The sequence below is a fragment of the Saccostrea cucullata genome, unplaced genomic scaffold (assembly GCF_032062105.1).
Source record: "Saccostrea cucullata isolate Sc308-1 unplaced genomic scaffold, CSIRO_AGI_Scuc_v1 ctg3498, whole genome shotgun sequence".
NCBI lineage: Eukaryota > Metazoa > Mollusca > Bivalvia > Ostreida > Ostreidae > Saccostrea > Saccostrea cuccullata.
Window position 1 is genome coordinate 29,874 of NW_026932526.1, and position 23,783 is coordinate 53,656.

Below are 23,783 nucleotides of genomic sequence, written 5' to 3' on the forward strand. Positions count from 1 at the left end.
GTTTCTCAATCATTTACAATAAGATTACCTTTCACTATGAATATGTGTACACACGTACCTATAGTTCAGATTCAGTTTTGAAAAAAACATCAGAGTTAGAAATGTAATAAAAACTTAAGTCCAAACAGTCAATAATTTGATAAACATTTTTATTCTGACAAAATTCAACACAGGAAACAACCAGTTTTATCATATCTGATAATCCTCCATGGAGAAACCTTTCCTCATAACAAAAATGTAGACTTTGAATCAATCAGAGAAGACAGAATTTGTATTTGTATTTAAATGAATAAATCCAGTCTCTTGCACTTTTTTCAAAAAGCACAAGCAAATTGTAATAATAAATAATGCAGATTTTCCAGCACCATTGAACACAGAGTGTCTATAGAAACATGCAGAACCTATATTAGTAGAATTTCCTCTGATCACCTCTTGTGCTGTCCTTTGAAATAAAAGTCTATGCCTTTCTGTTGCTTTGGTGGAGATCCTCTTGACTTTGCACTTCCCTAAATCAAACAATATTACATTTATCATCTAATTTAAATACCTTAAAATAAATCGCTGTGGCACTTTTTACCATTTTAACCCCCCTATGCACATAAAATACCACAAAAGTACCGGTACTCATTAGGATCCCCCTTCATAAAGAAAATGAGGATAATCAAACTTACTGAAGCCTTGTTATAATGGCGACTCCATTCTGGGGCTACATGGACAGGATTAGGGTAGGTCTCCCCTAGGGTCACCCCTGCCTTCTCAAGTGTCCCCCTACTTAGTGTCCACACAATGTGGACTGATCCTCCATGGACGTTCTTTAGTTCAGGTACCCACATCCTTACATAATCACCCTGAGACAGAGAGCCATAAAAAAATATCACAGCAATGTTATCACTTAAGTTTTAAAATGTTTTTATTTCGGCTGTTATTATTAGACATTCTGACTAGCAATGTTCTATTGATATTGAATAGTCTTGCTAAATATTAGAGATAACAAATTTGTATGAGATGCAATTTTATCTCTATCATTCAGACTAATTTTTTAAAGTTTAAAATGCATGTCAGAGGTAAATATATGTGTCAACCTAGCATTCCACTGCATATACCATACATGTATGTATAAAAGAGAACAAAGGTCAAATACACAGTACCTCGCTGTCATAATCAAAACCCTGTTTGACAACGTTAAATTTCCTATCCTCTCTGGGGTCGTTTCCTATTCCAGCACTGTATAACCAATTACCATAGTTACTGCACACATCATGGTCAATCTAGAATTAACAAAATTGAAAACAATGTTATAGATTTTTCAAATTTTATTAATACAATAATACAGATGAGTATAAAGATATTTTAAAGAAATATACTTGTCTAATAATCACTAAATAATGTTAACATACCAGCATTGACTCGAACCACTCTGCACCCAAACGCCAATCTAATCTCAGGTCCTTCGTCAGAAAACTGGCAACATTCTGTAAAATAATAAATAAAAGACTAATTTACAGCCAACATACTTCAGATTTAAGTGCTTGAAAAGGAGAAAATGTATGGCTGCATGGACCAGGAATCAAACCTGTGACCAAAGCATCACTACTAATTAAGGTGGCACTACTATTAAAGTGAACTACCCATGCCGATATCCATGGCCCAAACCATTACACTTCACTGATCAATACCTTACCTGTCTTCCTCTGTTAGACATGAAACCAGTGGCTGCCATCTCCCTCATGTTGGCATCAACAAATGGCACACCAGTTCTTCCCTCTGTAAACAGGAGACAAGTTTTTGTTTCTTAATTTCATTTTTGAATAGTTTAAATTCAATTCCCTGTTTTCTATTAAGAACCAAAACTCACCTTTCCAAGCATTGAACAGGTGCTTGTCCTGTTTCCATCTAATGTTCTTATTTTGGATACCTAAAAAAATTAGGCACTTTTAAAGAGCATTGATTTTGAGAAGAGCAAATAGTCACAAATTCTAAGTACATAAATGTAAGTAAAGCAGGATACCATCCTTACCTCCTTCAAAAAAGATCTGATTTCCATACTTCATGGCTACATATCTGAAATAGTCCCTCCAGATGAGTTCAAAGAGTACCCAGTATGTTGACTGGTTGGCTGTTCTCTCATTCTCGTACCGCTTCACCTCCCAGTAAATCTGACGTGGAGACAGTGATCCAAAAGCAAGCCTGAAATCAAGTAATTTGTTACAAAGAGCACTGTCATCCATTGCTATTCTCATCCCTTTTATTTTAATTAATGATGAAAACATTGTAATTCATTAACAGTAGTTAATTATAAAGCATGCAAATTCATTGATTAATTTTTTTTTTAAATCTCACAAGGAAATAATAAATGTTTTCATACCAAACTGAGAATTTTGTAGAGTAGTCTGCCCCTAGCATGCCATTCCTGGTTTCTTTGTAGGTGGCGATAGCATCGGTGTCCCACAGATAGTGGTGGAGTCTCTCTAGGGCAACAGATTCTCCTCCATGAAAGTCCACCACTGACCGGTGGTCCGGTGATGAATCTTTAAAAATAACATTACAGAAATTGAGAATGGAACCAGCTCAAAATCAGTGCTATATATGTCAAAATTTTAAATGTTATGAGAACCATACTAACTTCATGAAGAAAGATTTCAAAAACATATTTTATGATTTTTATGAAAAGAATCTTTATCATGCATTTTTCTAACATGAAGGCTTCTAGCTCTTTGGTGTTTTTAAGAAACCATTTTTTTTTTGCTGCCATGACAGAAATTCCTTTTTCCATCTACACAGCATCATCGTCATGGCTGACCCTATCTGCGCCCTGTATTGTATGCTACGTATATAACCTTGATAAGAGCAAAGTGCTGAAAGGCGGATTTAGCTTAACACATATCATCTTGACTTGCGCCACTGTTAACAGGGCGCAACTCAAACATGATTGCGTGGATAATTCTGGAATGGAATACAAGGAACTTGTACATAATTTACATTGAACATTGATTGATTTATTCAAATATTGATTGGCTTAACATGAGCATACTACAATACATTGATTTGAATGAACTGAATATTGTTTTGTTAAATATTGTTTGAACATTGATTGATCAAATTGAATATTATTGATCGAATTGAGCATTCATTGACTGAATTGAACATTGATTGATCGAATTGAACATTGATTGATGAATATTGATTGATGCATAAGGCTGACGCAACTGCAGGAACTTTGAAGCCAAACGTCAGTCTTATCCTGTAAAACTTTGACATGTGTACAGTTAATATTGATTGATTGATTGATTGTTTGTTTGTTTGCTTTTATTGGAGGTGTGCCAAAAACCAATTGGGTCGGCACCCACTGTACACGTGTATTTTGCATAAATTGATTTGAACCAGCTGTGGCCATTAAATGCAAAACTTCAGAAATAAATAATTAGGAAATAATAAATGCACTGTTGTTTTTATGTGGAGTCTGTGATAAACAATTCCTTGATTACTACACTACAGCATAACCTACTTTGGAAAACTTTTACATAAAGACATAGAATCATACTTTATATGGTCAGTGTGACAGCAGTACATATGTACTCCTTATTACCTTCCACCCCCAGATCTTTATTTGTGGGGATATCCCCCTCCTCCATCCCTTCTGGCAAAGGCTTGAAAGACTCCGGCATGTTGAGACATTTCCTGACTGGTGCCTGGGCTTCCACCCGCTTCCTGAACTGTGTGTACACATCTGGTGTTCTGCAGACATAAAGACAATTTAACATTTAAGTCTAAGAAAAAATCTATAATTTACAGTAAAGCATGCATATACTTTTGTTACCACTCTTCCATAGAAATTTGTCAGATAGGACACCATTTCTGATCATAGAAAAACAGTTTAAAAATTGAAATTCCTAAAAAGGGGGCTTAAAAGGTTTCAATCATAATGGCAAGATTTTAAAATAACATAGTCAAAATCAGGCAAACAGGAATATTAAAACTCACTGGGCAGGTGAGAAAGGGAGATCATCTTTGTGATACAGAGTGTGACCCCAGAATGTTTGAATGTTCACACCACAACATTTCTTGATGGACTTCTCAACATCTACTTCCTCTTGAGTAACCTTGAAGAAAAAAATATTTGTTACAATATAAATGTAGTAAGAAAAAAATAAAAATATTATTGATAATATGCTTTGTTTTACAAAAAATGCTAAATCAACTTCAGATCTATTAAGCTCCTTCATGAAGGAATGATTCTCATTCTAAATATATGAATAATATTTCGAGTAATTTTCGATTCATGAATATGTATAATCATTTTTAAACTTCATGAAAATTAGACTGATTAGATTTACTAAGTAACAAAAAGAAAAGAAAACCTCCTGATGGAACGCAATGGCCTGAATTGAACTTTGACCCAAAGTGTCAATCATTTTCTTAAGCTCCTCCTCTGGTTTCCCTCTTCTCACAGCAAGGCCACTAAATTTAAGCATTCAATGAAAATTACAATCAAAGTGATTTTTTATTTTAGAAGAACTTACTCCTGCAAAGAGGGGATAAATGTAACTCTAAATATATACAATGTACATGTACATGACTGGTCCCTCCTATAATGTTTCATCATTTATTTATTTTTTTTTAAATTTTTCTTTGTGTTCAGAATTAAACCAGTCTACATCATTAAACACTCAATGAACTAAAATTTTTACTAAAAAATACATTAAAATACAACAAGGTTGCTGTATGTGTGCCAAAACCACAAAATTTTACCTACCCATGCACTGATATCACACCCAAAACAAATCAGGAAACCACATACATGTAGCTTGTGCTTGCAAGAAATCTACCTCAGTTTTAATTATCTCTATCATCTGCTTATAAAATGAAATAAACACAGAAAAAATTTCTTTCTAGTTCGAGAAAGTCATACCCTCTTACGAGGCCATTCCTCAACATTATACCGACCTGCCCTTTAATTTGAGATTCTTTCTGAGGTCCTGCACACTCTCTATCAACATTTTAGTCCTGTGGGGTCCTGTCTTCGGAAACCCAAAATGGTAGGTACCTCCAAAATGACGGGGGTCAAATACGTACATAGGCAGGACAAAATCAGCATTTCTGTTGGCCCACTGGAGCACCTGGTAATGTAATTTTAAAAGATTTTTAAGCATTAAGGTTTTATACTAATCTAGAGAAAAAGTTAATGGGTCAATTTATATTTTGCAAGCTACAATGGTTGATTTATGGTGGGGAAAATCTTTTTCTATCATAGCTACATACCCTGTACAATCAACTGAACTTTATTATCCTGAACCATATGGATATGATGAAATACAAGTACATCCCAGCACTTTTCTCTAAGGGTTTTAGATTATTCGAGAATTTTATACTTACAGTAAGTTTCTGTTATAAAGTATTTAATTCTCAATTTCTTAAACCCTCGAATATTTCAAGAGAATTTTTTTCTACAAATTTTTCTCCTGTAATGGAAGAGGAGAAAAATGCAGCGGACTGTACGGAGATTCGAACCTGGACCCCTGCAAATATCAGGTCCTGAAGGTGCTTTGCCAATTGAGCTATCACGCCATTGGTGATCGAACCCAGCTGACCACTTTTCAGAAATGGATAAGGTACTATAGTTGTACAGATATGATTCACGAAAACGTGTGGGTGGGATTATTATTTTTTCTGCACATCACATCATGACATAGTGTACAATCATGTTGCCCCTCCCCCCTTTTTCTCAAAGAAATTACAAATTAAAGGTCATGCTCCGGCACCCACTACTAACCCCCACCCCCATCCCACCGCTTCCTTCATTCTAAGACTTTGGGGAAGAAAACTTTTAAAATACCGGTGTCAGAAAGCCTACTCCTAGTCGTCATTTCATCAGTAAGGAGCATTGAAGGCACATTTATGACTGCAGCAAGATGCACTAGAATCAAATGCTTCATAAAATGTAATACTTTTATGCATTATCATACCTCATTGTCATGAATTCGTAAATCGTTTCGGAGAAGACAGATTATTGTTTTGCCTCTGCTTGCCATGATTTTCGGTTACGCAACCCAAATTTTCATTCGTGCTCGGTGTTTTTCCTAGAGAAAAAGAATATCGATCCCGATCAAATTCTGACAGTTTTTTTTTTTCGCAAGTTTTACTTTTTAATGTTCTATTGCAAATTGATTGATTCCATAAAACAAAAAATATCGTTCATTATAGAGAAACAATTTTGAAAAATCCAATGTAAGTTTATGGAGAATAAAAAATCTCAGAAAATAGTTATCATCAAATTCAAATGAAAGTTCTTGCATTCAGTATAGGGGGTTTAAATTATTTTGGAATTGAATTTCCATGCATATTACTAGTTGTTTAGTTGTTATGTGGCATTTTATTCAGAAAGACGTGGTCGGAAAATTCCTTGATTATTGTGTGTTTAAATGTTTAAGCAACAATAAAGTTTATACAAACTGTTTTAAAAATATTTAATTATTTATATCTGACATCTTAAAAGTGGTATCGTATTTCCCAGTCTGATTAAAACCAGCCCCCTTTTCCTTTCACTCGTCAGTGAAAGGAGAAGGGGGCTGGTTTTAATCAGACTGCGTGTTTCCTTAATCAAATGCAATATATTTACACTTAACATGCATAATAAATATTCTTAGATGAAATATTTCGATAAAAAAAGAATACGTGTATTCCTTAATTTGGTGCAGCAATAATTTCAATAGAATATACATTTTAAATGTTTTAATGTGCCAAGTATTACTTTTATATATTTCTTATATCAACTGAATAGATAAAAGATATTTATTAAAACGCAGATTTAAACAGACATGGGAAATAAAGTCTTTATTTATTCTGAACTAAATCAGAGTTTCAAATTTGTCAGTAAGATATAAAAACAGGCGGAAAGAGGATCCATGCAGATAGTTTGTTTTAAAGCAAAATACCTAGAAATGTTTCGTTCTCTGCATGCTGGCGCCACACATTCACTATATCATTAAAATATTTCTCTTATCATGCTTATTCTGATACTCTGGTGACAAAAGTTTCATTTTCACCCAAAGCCTTTATACTCAAAGGTAAGAGGTTTCCGTGAAAACGATACATGCATACGCAACATCAACGATTGTTTCTTTGAGTCTGTGCAGATATATTGTTTGGTGAAACGGACCAAACGTGTATATATCCATGTTTGTGTATAATTAACGGATCGCACTGAAATCGAGAAATTCATTACTTTATCAGTTAATCTCAATTAGCGGAACTTCTATCGCTTCCGAGAGATTTGGACCGAAGTCCCGATTGATCTTTGGCCCACAGGGTGTTCACCGGTTAATAAACGTCACAGATTCATCAATTCAATGTCCATCATGTGGAATGATCACGAACAGAAATCCCTAGATTTTGGACATCTATAAAAAATGATTCTGACAGTGGAAACAGAGAAATCTGATGTACACACTACGAGATTTAGATCTCAGAGATTAAGAATCGTTTTTGAAGGGGGGGGGGCGGAGAAAAAAAATCTACTTCAATACTTGAAAAAAGTTATAAGCCCCAATAATCATAATAATTTTAAAAAGTCAAAAAAAAAAAATATTAATGAATTGTCCAAACTCGAAAATCCTTTTTCGTGGTGGTTGGGGTTGGGTGGGGATAGGATGGGTTGGAGTGGGTAGGTTCCAACTTCTTTCAGTACTAAATTTTTCGCATACACTTCTTTCCCGATGCTACGTGCCTGGATGAAATATATAGAGATAACGAACAGTATTCAAGCTCAAAAAGTCCATTAAACAATTATACAATTTTTGGAGCAGTACAAACAAGGACCTCTAAAAAATCAAGTACCATGTAAGAGTGAGCATCCCCTGCAGACCGGCCACACCGCCGTGTGCTCCTTGTCTTAATCGCGAAATTACGGAAAAATCCGTCGACAATTCAGTGTATAAATAATGGTATAACAATTAGTATGAAAAATGTCAGTCAGCATTTGACTAAATGTTAAATTGTATTTGCTGACAAGGTCATTGTATCGACCATAGAACTTACGAATTGACGACTTTAAACAAGACTGTTGATATTCTTGTTTCATCAACTTTGTCAATAACTTGTCTCGTTTTAGAAATTGTTCATATACGAAAAGCATGCTCTAGATATAAACTCGGTATGCAGGTGATGAAGGTATATTGTTTCATAAGTAAGGGAAGTTGACGAATTGAAAAGTTAATTAAGTCATCACGTTAATTAATTCATCATGAATCTGTTATATCACACACGGAAATATTTTCCTTTTCGCAAATAGATACTCATTGAAGTATTATAAACGTTCCGTACTCCATATAGATTTTTCAAAGAATATCAAATAGATATACAAGGAATTATAAGTATACAAGAAGAAAAAATTCCAAATATATGCTATATAGTTACTCATAAAAATGATTTACGGGGAATACAAGCATACCCTCTCAAAGTAAGGAGATCTTGTATATATTTAACATAAATCTTTCAAAACGGATAACAAGAGAATGACTGAACTTTGCGCTACAGGCGAGAACAATTCCATCTGTTTTATCCATGTTTACACAGATGATACTATCTTAGAGATTGTTATTTTTGTACGATCAGTTTCCAGAACAATGTAAATCAGACATTAAACCCCACGCCTTCATGTATGTTTTCTTTAACGATCAGACACTATACAGTTCTCAAAACTTTCATTGTTTTTTCTATCAAATAAACTCTTGTTTTCAGATGTCAGGGCTCTAAGTATGGTGGTTAACATCAGATACCGCTCTGTAATATGAAATACAGGGAAGCCTGTCTAATCAGAATCTTTGGTATTCCGAAATCTTGCCTAATACGATTTTGAATTAAGACCAATTGTGTAAATTGCTGTTATATCTCTAATCCGAAATGCTTTCTAGTCCAGTCAATTTTCTTCGGACTCACGGGGGGGGGGGCAAATTTACTGTATTGTCAGGTTGTAAATTTTGAAAAATAAAACAAGACGACTTGTAAATTTTGTATTTATTGCCATCGGTAAATTCAAAATTTACAATATGACCGTATTACACAATCTATAAATAAAATCAATACAATGTACAATGAAATATTTTTTATCTTATAATATGAAATTAGTATACTACTGTATATTTGATAATATAAAATATTAAAAATTGAATCGCGGGAAATATGCATTAGGATATCTCATTGATAAAATAAATACTATAATTCAACTGAAAACAGATTTCATAATATTTAATATGCTTAATACTTCCTTCACGGAAACATCAAAAATTGAGGCATCAATGGATATTGCTTTTTCACCCAAAATTAGTTTTCATCTCCCTTTTCCTAACAGAAATGTTCAAATTTGAACTTTTTGCGATCAATTACCGGTACGTTGAAATAATAATACAATTTTAACATTGCGGAAGAACTACCTTTGCTTTCAATGAAACCACCTAGCTATGTCTTTATTTGGTACTTTGACATGTAAAGTCTGAAATCCTACATTTACACTGTTATATCTGGAAATGACAAATATAATTCTTCGCGAACACACTGCAAAATAGCAAACGTTGCGAATTTCAAATCAAACACCGTTTAAATATGTAGACCAAACAAGTTCATCATGAGAAATAAGCATTTGTATTTGAAGACCAGGAAGACGTTTGTTTTCGCAAACCCAGGTCTACTAAATTTCTTTATAAATGTTCGAGAAGGAATTAAAAAAAAGTAATTTAAAAGTGTTTGTTAGGGATATGGCCGTCTTCACCAGAACTTTAATTTAGACTGAGTTTTCAAATTAGTGGTTAAAAAATCATTTTGATCTGCGGATTCAAAATGGTTATTCGAAATATGGACGGTTTTTCCGGAACTTTGATTTAGAATGAGTTTTCAAATTAGTGGCTAAAACGATTTTGATAGCCGGATTCAAAGTAATGATTTTTTTAGCGATAAAACAGTTTACAGACTTAATTAACAGTTATCCGTGCATGTTAGAGATTGAGAAGTGAAGGGATGATGTATCTGTTAAGATTTTTTGTGTGAGTGCGCGATTTTTATCTGGTTTGTCTGTAAATATTAGAATGTTGATTGCATTGGCTTTTATTTGCTTTATGGAAATCTTATATCAAATTACACCGACAATAACACTAGCAGGTTACCTATTGCTATGACAATTCCTTTGTGGTCCAACCAGCCGACCATTTCATGGAAAATCCAGTAAAAGCGTATATAGCAACCCGGGCAATGCTTAGATCCATTACACAGCGCTTATAAATGCTATACCCGTCTCAACAGCATCACGAAACGTCCGCCTGAATCAATAATATTTAATTGTTATTAGCTAAATTAGTGATAACAAATATCTCGATTTTCGTTTGGCTTATATGAAGTGGTTGTCGTCTGCGAGGTAATCGATTGTTTCCAGTAATGAAATTCCTTCCTCTAGAATTAAGAACTGTATATCCTGTATATCATTAGTATACAGAGCGAAATTGTCGAGTTCCCTACAGAAAATCTTTCAATAATTGGAATATAACCAATTTTGTGCCGATTTTTTTTCTTCTTTTTTCCCCCTACACTCCGAAACTTTCTCGTGCCTGGAGACCTGGGTTCGCGCCAAAGGGTGAAAAGATTGTACCGACAGACAGATCATACAACGATTATAATCCGTGTCTATGTTAAGATTTTCTTCATATATACAACAGAAAGATTAGGAGTTCTTATGGGACTGTCGGTTCTTTCTTTACAGTTTAACACACCAAACAATGTGCCTTGACCTCTGCGGAATCACCTGGAATTTCTGCTCTTTTAGATGGAGATAGGAAATATTCCTTACATGAGGTAGGTAAAAGAAAGTCCAGGCTCCCTGGTCATAAAAATGAGATGAGCTCACTTTTGACTCAAGTCTCACTTTTCCCACTATTAATCCCTTTGAAAAAGTGGGACTGAGATCAAAAGTGACCTCGTCGCAGTATTAGGACCCCGGAGCTAGATATGTGTTTCTTGCTTGAAAAAGTCTTCTAAAATTAAAATTTAGAATTTTAAAATTTTTTAACGACCATTTTCAATTACATTGAAAAAAAATTTAAATTTTTAGAGAGGACGAAAGTATAGAATGAATGTAAAAGGTCTTTTAAACATGAACAGCACCTTGATGACTTGTCTTGATTTAAGTTTGAAAACATTTCGCAAAAACTTTAAGATAATGAATTTAAATACATATACAAAACAAAGTGGTAATGTAATAATTACTTCCTTCTTTTAAAACTTCACCTACTGGGCGCCAAAGTATTTTTGTTTAAAAGTTATGTCAAATTATTTAGCGTAACCTTCATTTTGAGTTACCTTTTTCAGAATTCCGATCAAATCTCAATATATGAAGGTTATACAGTGTATCATACACTGTGGTTCAATAATTTCTAAAAAATTCAGTAATTTGGCAAAATATAATTACAACTGCATATATTTAAAAAAAATTAATAATAAAGGAAAGCAGAACATGCAAAACAACATTCTTAATTGTTTGTATCCATGTAAATGTTGTAGAAAAATGTGGGAGAGATTGAGCGATGAAATGCATCATGGCTCTGAGCGATGTGAAATGACTGACCAGTCGATAAGAAACTTGCCCCACTAATAAGATACACTGATAACGCTTATTATAGAAGAATCAATCAATTCCATATTGACCAAGATGATGAATGAATTATTTTATTTTACTGTATTTAATTAATATTGAAACAGAATTACATTTGAATTGCATTTGAAGACTGTCCAGTCTTCAAAATTAATGCAGTTCTGTTTCGATATCTGACTACTACTAGCAATAAAAATGTATTTTTATTTGCAAACGCTGTTTGAACCTTTTCCTTCGTGAATGCTCCTATTCCGGAACATTTATATGTATAAACCGAACTCTAGAAGTGTTAATTGTGTAAAACTGACGATTTTCCGGGATTATTAGGTTATTTGTTAATAAGAAACAGCTAAAATGAGTGTTGGTTTACTGTTTATCACAAATTATTTTCATATCGAGTTACACATCAAACATTTAGGGAATATCCTATTGGTTATCTGATATTCACAAAGTAAATTATTGATAACAACCAATACAATAAAAGAAAGAATGAAAAAAGTTCCAGTTACCGCAGTTTTTCGCACGAATTTCCATAACAAATTATCAAAACGTATACGATAGGTCAGTAGGCCATTTACTGTCTTTACGATAATTTTATGCAAATTTCCGATTCTGAACTTGAAATGAGTTGTAGAACCATATAGATAAGATGGAATGTGAACCATGATTAACGAGTTATTTTAATATCGCAAAAATCGACAGCCGTTTTCTCTGCAGCATCATATTTATATCAGATAGCGAGGAATCGGTGTAAATATTTAAAGCGCACGGGTTCTATGGATGCCCAATTAACCGATTGTTGCACGGTGTAAGGTATATAGATACACGATAGAAAATAAAATGAAAGAATTATTTTTGAGAACATTTCTCAACACAGATATTCAATTCCGAACAGGTATGCAGTAATTAACGGTTAATTGTTCGGAACTTGGAGATAAAAATGTTTCATTACATTTCGAGGATAAAATAGAAATAAAAAAGAATGTTCTATGGATTAATTGTCAGAACCAAGCTTTAAAATTTGCTGTAAAATACCCAATTGCATTACACAGATAATGCAGTCAAGATTATTTTCGACATTTCACCAGACTGATGGCCTTTAACCGCCTACAACGATATGCTCCGAGGACCACCTTTTCTCCTTCAGTTTTTTATCCCCTTGCAACGGAGTTGGAGGGGATATACTAGTAGTAACGCAGTAGTGTGTGTTCATTTGTGGGTGGGTGAATGAGTAAATTCTGTGAGGAACGGAAGTGACGTCACTTGCATCGAGATCCATGTAGAATGCTGCCGTAATTTACAGATATCCTTTTCGCAATGGGATGCTCCGCTTTTCGGTGCCCTTGCTCATTGTTTTTCACAATGTAGGGAAATGAAACATATGAAGATAACGAAAAGTATTCAAGATCAGAAGGCCATAAAACAATACGAAATAGGAGCAGAGCAAACAAACACGGACCTCTAAAACGTCAGAGGTGGGATCAGGTGCTATAGAGGAGTGGGCATCCCCTGCCGACCGGTTTCACCCGCTGTGTGCTCCTTGACATATATAATCGGTAAATAACGGAAAAATCCGTCGTCTATTCAGTGTAAAAATAATGGACGAACAATTAGTATGAAAACACGTCAGTCAGCATTTGACTTAATGATAAATTGTACTATATAGTATTTGCTGACAAGGTCATTGTACATATCGACCATAGAACTTACGAAATGATTGCTTTAAACGAGAATGCTGATATTGTTTCGACAAAATAATTAAGACTGTAACATCTAAGAATATACATGTATTTGGTGTGTAACATATCGAATTCTTTGCTGCGAGTACATAAAAGATTATAATGAGGTATATAATCTTTTATCTTATCGTACAAGAAATATAGAGAGAGAAAATTGTGCTTGCAGTCATGTCTACGTTATTTACATTTGATATCAAGTTATTTACAGAATGATAAACAACGTAAGAAATCGCTGAAACTTGTGGTTCTCCTAGTTCTTAAGTAAAGAAAGATTTAGAAAAGCAAAATGTATTTGCCAACAATGGTTAACCTTTTTGCTCACATTTCTTATTGTAATCTTTTTTTTTTTTGAGTTCAAGGCCAATGTGTCTGCAAGACACTTACACAGAACCTTAAATATAAATCTTGACAAAAATGATATTGCAAAGATAAAGACTTTGCAGATCATTTGAAAAAAAAAATATCATCAAAACTAAAGCACTGTTCTTTCTTGTGAAATGGAAGGTTCTGGTATATAGTAATGAATCTCTAAAATGGAAGTCTAGAACTTTTTATGGCATGTTAACATATTAAAACTTATATTCTGGGGCCAAATTCTGGTTATCAAATACCAATATCAATTTCATTCTGGCTCAGAGTAGAAGGTCCATGCCTTCTCATCCTATAGTTTGGATACATGATAAGGTTAAACTACTTCTCACTGGGAGTTGGAATGATTTTGGATTCTATATAGACCCGTTTCCAGTGGTAAAGAGGGAAAATATTGGGACCAAGGGTCTTCCTAATTCTCGTGGTTTTATGATCCATGTACCATTAGGGGGCATTAAGGTGGTTATTGTGTCTAATTTGAACAAAGTCGAATGATTCTTCTATTAACAATATTCAATAAAAGTAATATCATTTAACATAAGTGATGATTATTGTCTTTGCGGTTAAATGTTGATATGTATGCCTGTACTTTGTCGAAAAAAATGAAGGTAGATTTTGTTGCTAACCCCCCGTTCACACATAGACGCCGCTTCTACTACGATCAAAGCGTGGCCGAAAACGTGGCCGATCGTGACAAATCGCAGGAGAAACGTCGTATAGTCTTCATAAACGCAGTGGGGTCTTCATGATCGGTGAGCTCCACGCTCTCGCCACGCTTATTTTGAACATGCTCAAAACAAGCGTAGCGGGATCGTAGCCAACAAGAATCGGGGTAAAGTCGTAAAAAGAGCGTAGTAGAAGCGCCATAATCGTAAAAGCAGCGCGGAAGCATCGTGGAGAAATCTTCGTGATCATAGTAAAAGCGCAGTAAAAGCGTAGAAACTTACCAAGTACGCTTCTACAACGCTCCCAGTACGTTCTTATTACGTTCTCACTACGATCTCTCTACGTTCGGGACGATCCTACGAAGACCTAAAATGACATTACGCCGATCATATCACGACCTATTAGGCAGCAGTTTGTTTTTATAGCGCTGATATTTGATTTAAAATATATTTAATGAAATGGATTGAACAGCAGGCATAAATGCCTATGATCATTCTCTCCATAGGTCGAAGCATAATTACATGTATATTAAAACATTGAATGAAAGGTATATTATCAATTGGTACATATTTAGAATGAAGCGCTGATATTTGACCAATCATCACCTTTCAACTACAATATATAATTGAAAATGCCCCGTAAACCATGTGGTAAAGGCCGCGAAAAGTCTGCGGTCGCAAGATATATATGTATCATCGCCAAAATCATATTAGAGATATCTGCGGTTGCAAGAATTATTTACATCATCGCCAAAATCGTACTAGAAGCGTAATGCAATCGAAGTATCATCTGCACCACCGTAGCAATATCGTCGTACAGTCATCTAGGTCTGCGTAGCGTCGGAGTATGATCTTCAATGCCGTAGTGGCAGCGTAGCGTAAACGCAGTAAACACGGCCGCTGGTCGGAAACTGTCTGCGTAACATCGTAGACGAAGCGTGTTAGCAGCGCGTTTGACGTAGGGGCATCGTAGTACGGTCGTCATGAGAATTACAATTTGCCAAATTGCTCGATTTAGACGCCGATCGGCTCCGTTCCGCCCCGATCCAAAACTTTTTAGATCGTGGCTTGATCGGGATGATCGTCGTAAAGTCGTAGCTCTGTGTGAACGGGGGGTAACAGACTCATTTCATCATTCCATAATAGGACGGTTTTATTGTTATTGCAAGAATAGGAAGTTCTGCCATCGGCCAAGTCTTGGGACTACTAAATAACTCGTGCTTTCTAGCAGGATATCTGTTTAAGAAATAATGCATATCAGACAACGAAGATAATATAAAATGAAATAAGTTGTAGAAAATGAACGAATATAAAATAATGTGCCCAAAAGATTTCTTTTCATCAACAAAATGCTATATTTTTGTAATACTAGAAAGAAAATCTTTTCAGACATCCTGGTCAATTTAGATAACACGTATTTTCACTGGACTACCAGCTGCTTGACATGTATATATAAAAGAAACAGAAGTTTATATCAAAACCACCGCGGTGATATTAGATAAGACATCTAGGCAATATCTGGGATTTTTAAAAAGTTATAAATTATTGTAGAGATTTTTTCTTCCCTCTTTGTATCACCTATACATAAATCGCGTAGTGTTTGGAGTAGAGGGCTAATTGTTATTGTCATAAGCCCGACCCTTTTTTCCCAGATGTGAGGTATGTAACAAATGTAACCTTTCTCTCATTAGCTCTATGCCTCCTGGAGGTTCGGTAGGACTTTCTCTATACTTAAAGATGATTTAAATAAGTTATCCGCCGAAACATGATTGAAATATTGCGGACAAGGAGATAAACATCAATCAATCAATTAAATATAAATCAAAATTTACAGAAAATGATACATGCAAGGATTAAGAATTTACAGATCATTTGAAAGTAAAATTATTATAAAAAACTGAAGCATTGTTCTTTCGTGTGAAAAGAAAGGTTATATAGTATATAATATAGTAAGGTTCTCTAGAATGAAAGTCTAGAACTTTTTAATGGAGTGTTGACTCATTAAAACTTTTATTGGATGGCACAGTATCTGCCATTTGAAGCAAAATTCTGATTATCAACATAATTTTCTTTCTGGCTCAGAGTAGAAGGCCCATGCCCCCTCATCATGCAGTTTAGATATACCGTATTATAAAGTTAAACTCCTTCTTTTTGGGAATTCGAAATATTCTGGTTTTTAAACAGACAAATTTCCAGAGGTAAAGAGAAAAAATAAGCTATTTAGGGACCAAGGGTCTTCCTAATTCTCGAGGTTTTATCATGGATGTACCAAAAAGGGTATTAAGGTTCATACTGTGCAAAGTCCAACGATTTTTCCACTAACAATATTAAATATTCAGTAAAAGTAATATCATTTAACATAAGTAATGATTATCGTCTTTGCGGTTAAATTTTATGTCCGTACTTTTATCGAAAAATAAATGAAGCTAGTTTTTGTTGCCAACGGACTAGTACTCATTTCATTGCATAACAGGACAGTATTATTGTTTTTGCAAGAATAGGAAGTTCTGGCTACCATCGGCCTAGTCTTGGGACTGATAAATTACCCGTACTTTCTAGCAAGATATCTGTTAAAGAAATACGCAAATCAAACAATGAAGATGATATAAAAATGAAATAAGTTGTAGAAAAAAGAACGAATTTCAAATAAAGTGTCAAAATGTTGTTTTTTTTATCAGCAAAATGCTATATTTTTGTAATACTAGAAAGAAAATCTTTTCAGACATCCTGGTCAATTTAGATAACACGTATTTTCACTGGACTACCAGCTGCTTGAAATAAATAAGAAGAAACAAGTTTATATCACAACCACCGCGGTGATATTAGATAAGACATCTTGGCAATATCTGGGATTTTAAAAAAGTTATAAATTATTGTAGAGATTTTTTGCCTTCCCTTTTTGTACGTATCTCCTATACATAAATCGCGTAGTGTTTGGAGTAGAGGTTTAATTGTTATTGTCATAAGCCAGACCCTTTTTCCCAGATGTGAGGTATGTAACAAATGTAACCCTTCTCTCATTAGCTCTATGCCTCCTGGTGGTTCAACTGGACTTTCTCTATACTTAAAGGTAAGGCTTTTAAAGATCCCCCGTAAATAAAATGATAAAGCATTCGAAATCAACCCGGATGGTTGAAGTCTCTTTAAATTTATGATTAGTAAATAACATTTCGATTGTATTTATCGCCTAGTTTTCACCTAAATGTCTTAGAGATGTAAAACTTTTCCTACGATTATCTAATACAGGACTGGTATTTATTTTCTGAAAAGAATTTTCTATTTTCGATTTATAGATATATTCTATTTGATGTTCATTGTGAAGAACTACTTAGATCTTAGATTCCATAGAAACCAATAATAATAAAAAATTCTGAATAATTTTCCTGACCCCTGGGTATATACTTGCATACTGACCGTTAATTAAAGATAAATAAACCCTCTCTTATTGTATAGATCAAGTTAATCATAATGAGCTACCCATCAGTCTGTTTATTGTAACATCTGCCTCTGACCGGCTGACAGCTCTTCACCGTATAGACAACTATAGAACGTACACATAAATAAGTTAATATATACGAGGAAGATAAAAATGTTCCAATTTAGATACACTGTTAGTAAATAGGGGATATCTCTGAAGATGATGTCTTCATTTTATGTGAAAAAATGTCTGGGTCAATATTTAAAGGTGTTTAAGGAAATATTCCGGCTCAAAAAAAAAAAAGAGTCAATAATTTATTTCAATTACCGGGTTACCTTGTGAATAAAATTATTTATTATATGATTGAATAATTTCAATCTCTCTGATTGGCTGAGATCCAACTATGTTAGAAAAATATTACGTTGTATTGACCTGCACGTGACGTTCCAGGTCAATACAAGGATTTATTTCCTCTACATTTACCTAAAAATAGATTCGGAAATTCCAAATTGATATAAATTGTTTTAAAAAGCTATTTAAAAGCTATTTAAACGACTATGATTTTTATTTTCATGTGAAAAAACAGCAAATATATATTTTGGGTGAGGAGGTAAGAGGGGATGCAGGGACACACATCCCCCTCCAACACTTTTTCTGAACAACATTTTTTTTTAAAACTTTTTGGTAGTCAGTTTTTCCTAATAAAACTCATTCCATTCAAAATCTATTCCATAAAAAAGACTGACAATATATATTTCTCTCATGGCATTTTTTTTTTTACAAAAATTGATTTTAAAAAACATTTCAAATTGATACGACTGGTAAGGTTTATTCACATTTAGATTCTGCTACTCTCTTGTATTTGGCTAGGGCTTAATAAAATGCAAGCAAGTAATTAGCTGTATCATTTCATCAGTGAATCATATAATAAAACAATTATTGCTGTTTTTTTCTGTCAATACAATGATTTAGCCATCTTCGCAGTACAATATTCACCTCGCCCTTTGGGCTCGGTGAATATTGTACTCCTCAGATGGCTAAATTATTGTACTGACCTCAAAAAACAGCAATAATTGTATATTAGTTATCAATATGCTAAAAGGACAACACACTTTTCTGGTTTCACCAGATACTAAACAAAGAAAGCTAAAGAGAATCCAGCCCCTGTAATTGTGTCAAGCAGGTTCAAATAAGAATAAGATCTTGATTTTGAATACAGAGCAATAACTGATTAGATTAATTTTTTTTCCAGGACATTTATGTATAAAAAATGAGGAGTTGTGGATAAGGATAAAACATGCCCCTCCCCCAACACATCAACAATGTCCATAATTTGATATGGACCTGAAATATGTGATCAGTAAAAAAGTACAATGGGAGGGACACAATTGCATTATTTAAGATGAAAAAAAAGGTGTGTGTGTATGGAGAGGAGAAAGGTATCGCAAAGTATAAAAGACGGAAGGAAGCAGGGGATAAAAAGTAATACTGGAAAATTAATGTAAATACTACGTAACTATATTCAGCGCAACGTCTTATCAAACGAGAACATTAGAGAAAATGTTACTTCCATCTTAATCTCTGTATTATTATTAAAAGCTACATCACCGCCAACAAGATATCAGTATAGAGATATATAGAAAGGGGAAACAAACAAAGTTACTCAGTGCAATGGGTATTAAACGCGACTTTGCACGTACGTGGCGCAATGGTAATCTCTGAACGGAACACCCAATCAATCTCTGGAAGTAATATGCTAAAGATGCCTTAAGTTTATAAATGAACAACAATGGACAAACCATTATAAAGAAAAAAATTCGGCAAATACAATCTATCATTGAGTCAAATACTGAAGGATTTTTTTCATACTGATTGTTAGACCATTAAAACACACTGAATTGTTTAGGGAATTCCCCGTTTTTTCCCAACCGTGAACATGCACACGGCGCGGGATGCTCACTTCTTGATCCCACCTGATCCCACCCCCGATGTTTAGAGGTCCGTGTTTTACCCTGCTCCTGATATGTATTGTTTGCGTGTATTTTTTTTGAGCTTGAATACTCTTCGTTACCTCCATTATAGAGATCACAAAGGCTTAAAAAGCTATCAAACATTAAATGAATGGATTATATGAATTGTGCGAAACATTTTTGTCCATAACCCAAAATAAAATTGATAAATAGTAATATTTTCTTGTCTTGTTTTTCTCTGTAAAGTTCAAGTATACATTCTTTTTTTCTGTTTTAAATAAACATTGAAAATGCTTGAAATTAAGTTTATTTTCTGAAATCTTACATGCAGGGTTTCGTATAACAGTCAAGTTCTCAGGATAAACTTTAAATCATAAAATGTTTCGAAGTTAATATGTAACATTCATTTAATCTTTCCACCAAAATAACCCAAATGAAATGCGATGCTCGCTGGAATTTGATTTTCATTAAAAAGAAAGAAAGTTAAAAAATCTCTCTGCTTATTTTCAATACTTCACGTTTCTGTAACAGAAGCTTAATCTATTTTATGAAAATTTAATTAAAAATTCATTTGTAACTAGGATAAATTATCGAATCGGACAAAACAAGGTAACTGTCAGAACTTTTTATTGTTAAAAGAACAACAACAACAACAATAACAACAACAGCAACAACAACAAAAACAACCTCCAAAGCATAAGGTACAAATACACTATAGAGTATATTTGAGAAGTACATTTGTATTTCCACTTCTTCTTTTAAAAAAAAAGCGTTAGAGAGATAAGCTGTTATAGAAAGGATCATTTTAGCCATTTTGAATATTTTTTTTCTCCTTGGCATTGGCTAATAAAAAGAACTTCACAAAACGGACGACATTGAAGTGATTTTTGTCAAAAGTAAACACCCCTGTCTCACATGTTAAAAATCTCTGCAGTATGTAAACATGTTTATTTTTTATTTCCTGATCTGGCGTTAAGGTACAAAATTAGAATAGGTAAGATTATAATAGTGAGGGTAAATTCCTTCTTTCGTTATTTTTATATTTTTGAAAAATAATTTTCATATTCTGATCAATCTCATAAATCAAGGCTTGAGTAAATGCAGAAAAGCCATCAATTTGCCCTTTTCTATCAATTGATGGTCACCTAAGACGTTGAATGATTTTAAATGATCATAAGATAAGCAATATGAAATAAAACCCACAACGTTGAATTTTTACTGAATTAGTTTTGTTTATATTGCAGGAAATGACTATATATGTCATTATCAGTATGGGAATCCTCTTCCTGTTGGACAGCGCATGCGGATTGACAACCCAGTATAGTGTTATGCTCGATGCCGGAAGTTCAAGTACAAAACTCAGAGTATACTCGTGGCCCGAACGAACATCCACCTCATCAAAATTTTACATAACAGAAAAATATTACAAAAAAGTAAAACCATCGTTGAGTTCATTTCAGGATAATTTAGATTCACTCCCAGAATATATAAAGAATTTGATTTCGATTGCTGAGTCGCAAGTGCCTTCACATCGTCATAACAGGAGTAACATTTATCTCTTTGCAACTGCAGGTAGGTAATTTAAATTTAAAAAATTTCAAAATTCCTATTGAAATATTATGCTTTTTTATTCATTCATTTTTCCCCAGGGTTACGATTTGTAGAAGAAGAAAAAGCCATGAACTTAATGAACAGTGTTCGACGTGTGTTGTCCGACAAAAGAAATCATAAATTCATATATAGCGAAAGAAGCGTCCGAATTCTCTCAGGCGAAGAGGAGGGTGTGTTCGCTTGGATAACTGCTAATTACCATAATGGATTCTTATCTTCTAATCAGTAAGATGCATGTATTAAATCATTTATGCAAATAAGATTGGGATATTGTTATTATTAGGATGATTCTGTTATCAATGTTAAGGTTTGTTTACTTTTAGATCACAATCGAAAGCAGTGGGTGTCCTCGAAATGGGGGGCGGATCCACACAAATCACTTTTCTACCAGACGGACCTCTCTTGGCTCATATGTTTCCTGTTCGAATTTCTGGACGTATATTCAATCTTTATTCTCACAGTTATTTAAATTTTGGAACAAATTATATGGAAAAAAGAATAAAAGAGCATCTAATCGAACAAAACCCACACAGTATGGATATCCTAAATCCGTGTGCATTGATAAGTAAGTTTTAATCTTTAAAAATAATAGTAAAAATAACTCTTTTTGTATATCAAAAAATGCATCACACGATATGTTATGTACTTAGTATGTACCTTTCAACCACACATTTTTATTTATATATTTCAGATGACAATAACACATACCACTTTAAAGAAAAATCTGTGATATTTCAGGGATCTAGTTCCCCTTCTGAGTGCCTTAGTATCATATCAATGTTTCTAAAAGATTCTCACGACACTTGTTATCCGAAGCCGTGTGCAATAGGCTCTATCTATCAGCCTTCTACTGGTTCAGACATATTCTATGCCACTGCTAGTTTTGCCTTCATTGCCACCGATCTTAATGCAACAGATTCTTCAGGGAAGCTTAATATTGACAAACTAAACAAAACTGCATATTTATATTGCAGTGAGGTAAGTTTGCTAATACCAAATTGAAACACAATAATCATTATAAATTGATTTTCACAATACAGTTAAGATAACAACAACAGCAATTAAAAAAAAACAAAAAAAAAAAACAAAACCGACGAAGCCTAACAAAACAAAACAAAACAACAACAACAAACAAACAAAAAAAAGAAGAGGAAAAAAAAACAAAACAAAACAAAAAAAAAAAAACAAAAAAAAACGAGGAAGCCTAATCTATGCTATCATGTCATTATACTTAACCACCACTTCAAAAAAAAAAACGAACTACAATTTAAAACGATTTGCAGTTTTAAACTGTTGAAAGGCATAAAATTACATCAACGCTTACTTTACGTGCTGTTTTGTATTGTTTCCTAGATTAATCCCACATAGCTATTGGTGCCGTGACCAGAATATCATTGACAGAGCCACTATTTATTTACTGTACAATTCAAGGCCTCAGATGATACTTTGGTCATGTTGAGATTTGAGAAGCCATTAATTGCTCTCGGAAAGCTGCAAATGGGTCTTTGTTTTGAAATCTTAATCATTACTTTATTTCTTCAGAGTATAGATTATGCAGTATCCTTTTACAAAGTACGGGCAGAGTTTGCTTCTAGTACCTGCATGATGGGACTGTACATAACGGAACTTCTTACCTTTGCTTACGGGTTTCCGGTGAATACAGACAGAATATACTCTGCTCAGAAAATCAATGGAAAATCTCTAGGTAAAGGAAAAATAACTCAAAAATGTAAAACTAAAACGTATTTTACTTTTCATTTTTAGTCACTGAAAAATTTATCAATATTCCGCGCCTTCGAAACATACATTTGTATCTAAAGCATTCAATATATAATAAAAGAACTTGTACACTTAGAATAAAATGTAGTGATCCGTGTTTATATAGCAGTTAACATGTATTTCATTTATTCTATAAACTCCGACTTCTGCAAGATCAGTTGATTTAACTGATGTGTGTTTTGTTTCAGACTGGCCTTTCGGTGCAACACTATACGAGGCTGAGCTGATGGCCCGGGATTATCCCTGTCCCCCAATCTCCTCCATGATCAGTGCAGGAAATACTCTACAAGGCTACAGACTAACTCTACTGGAATTCTTCGTCTTCTTTTGTTTTTTGTCTTTCTATTTGGATATCTGATAATGTAGGGGATTCTTGGACATTTTCAACAGCAGCTATTATAGTGTCAGATGAACACAATTATCATTATGTATTGTAAATCATATATAAACTCGTTTTTAACTTGTTTATGTGATTTTTAAACAGAATTTTGAAAATATAAAATATATTTACTACAGAATTTTCTCACGTTAACATGCAAACATTAACAGTTTTGTTCTACTACTACTACTACGAGTGGCCAATCAAGTTTTCTCTATTCG

At 33.8% G+C, this 23,783-nt stretch overlaps 2 protein-coding genes across 5 annotated transcripts in view; one reads left to right on the forward strand and one right to left on the reverse strand.

Annotated features, from left to right (window-relative positions):
• LOC134235338 (eIF-2-alpha kinase GCN2-like) overlaps positions 1-6,073 on the reverse strand; it is a 35,672-nt gene extending 29,599 nt beyond the window's left edge. Inside the window, exons 1-13 of the mRNA XM_062717471.1 lie at positions 5,964-6,073; positions 4,945-5,117; positions 4,359-4,458; positions 3,982-4,100; positions 3,587-3,735; positions 2,366-2,528; positions 2,018-2,187; positions 1,856-1,915; positions 1,682-1,764; positions 1,398-1,472; positions 1,149-1,268; positions 672-848; positions 430-506 (exon numbers count right to left, since the gene is read on the reverse strand). Coding sequence (XP_062573455.1) covers positions 430-506; positions 672-848; positions 1,149-1,268; positions 1,398-1,472; positions 1,682-1,764; positions 1,856-1,915; positions 2,018-2,187; positions 2,366-2,528; positions 3,587-3,735; positions 3,982-4,100; positions 4,359-4,458; positions 4,945-5,117; positions 5,964-6,029 — 1,532 coding nt within the window. The 5' untranslated portion in view covers positions 6,030-6,073. The remainder of the gene's footprint in view (positions 1-429; positions 507-671; positions 849-1,148; positions 1,269-1,397; positions 1,473-1,681; positions 1,765-1,855; positions 1,916-2,017; positions 2,188-2,365; positions 2,529-3,586; positions 3,736-3,981; positions 4,101-4,358; positions 4,459-4,944; positions 5,118-5,963) is intronic.
• Positions 6,074-10,145: 4,072 nt separating this feature from the next.
• LOC134235337 (uncharacterized) lies at positions 10,146-23,599 on the forward strand. 4 transcript variants are annotated; one of them, XM_062717468.1, is made up of 7 exons: positions 10,146-10,836; positions 21,038-21,365; positions 21,443-21,629; positions 21,728-21,969; positions 22,096-22,382; positions 22,947-23,109; positions 23,372-23,599. In XM_062717468.1, exons 2-7 carry the CDS (start codon positions 21,041-21,043, stop codon positions 23,539-23,541), a joined length of 1,374 nt encoding a protein of 457 aa, XP_062573452.1. In that variant the 5' UTR covers positions 10,146-10,836; positions 21,038-21,040; the 3' UTR covers positions 23,542-23,599. The 4 variants fall into 4 exon arrangements, with proteins under 4 accessions (XP_062573452.1, XP_062573453.1, XP_062573451.1 ...); XM_062717469.1 differs by lacking the exon at positions 10,146-10,836 and adding an exon at positions 17,324-17,397; XM_062717467.1 differs by lacking the exon at positions 10,146-10,836 and adding an exon at positions 17,336-17,475.
• The last annotated feature ends 184 nt before the right edge of the window (positions 23,600-23,783 follow it).

What these genes read in the sequence shown, in the direction of transcription:
- LOC134235337 (XM_062717467.1), top strand. Translation starts at nt 17,434, where the DNA reads ATGCCTCCTGGTGGTTCAACTGGACTTTCTCTATACTTAAAG. An exon ending in AAATCCGTGTGCATTGATAA is followed by an intron (nt 21,970 to 22,095) that starts GTAAGTTTTAAT and finishes TATATATTTCAG; the next exon opens with ATGACAATAACACATACCAC. An exon ending in CATATTTATATTGCAGTGAG is followed by an intron (nt 22,383 to 22,946) that starts GTAAGTTTGCTA and finishes TTATTTCTTCAG; the next exon opens with AGTATAGATTATGCAGTATC.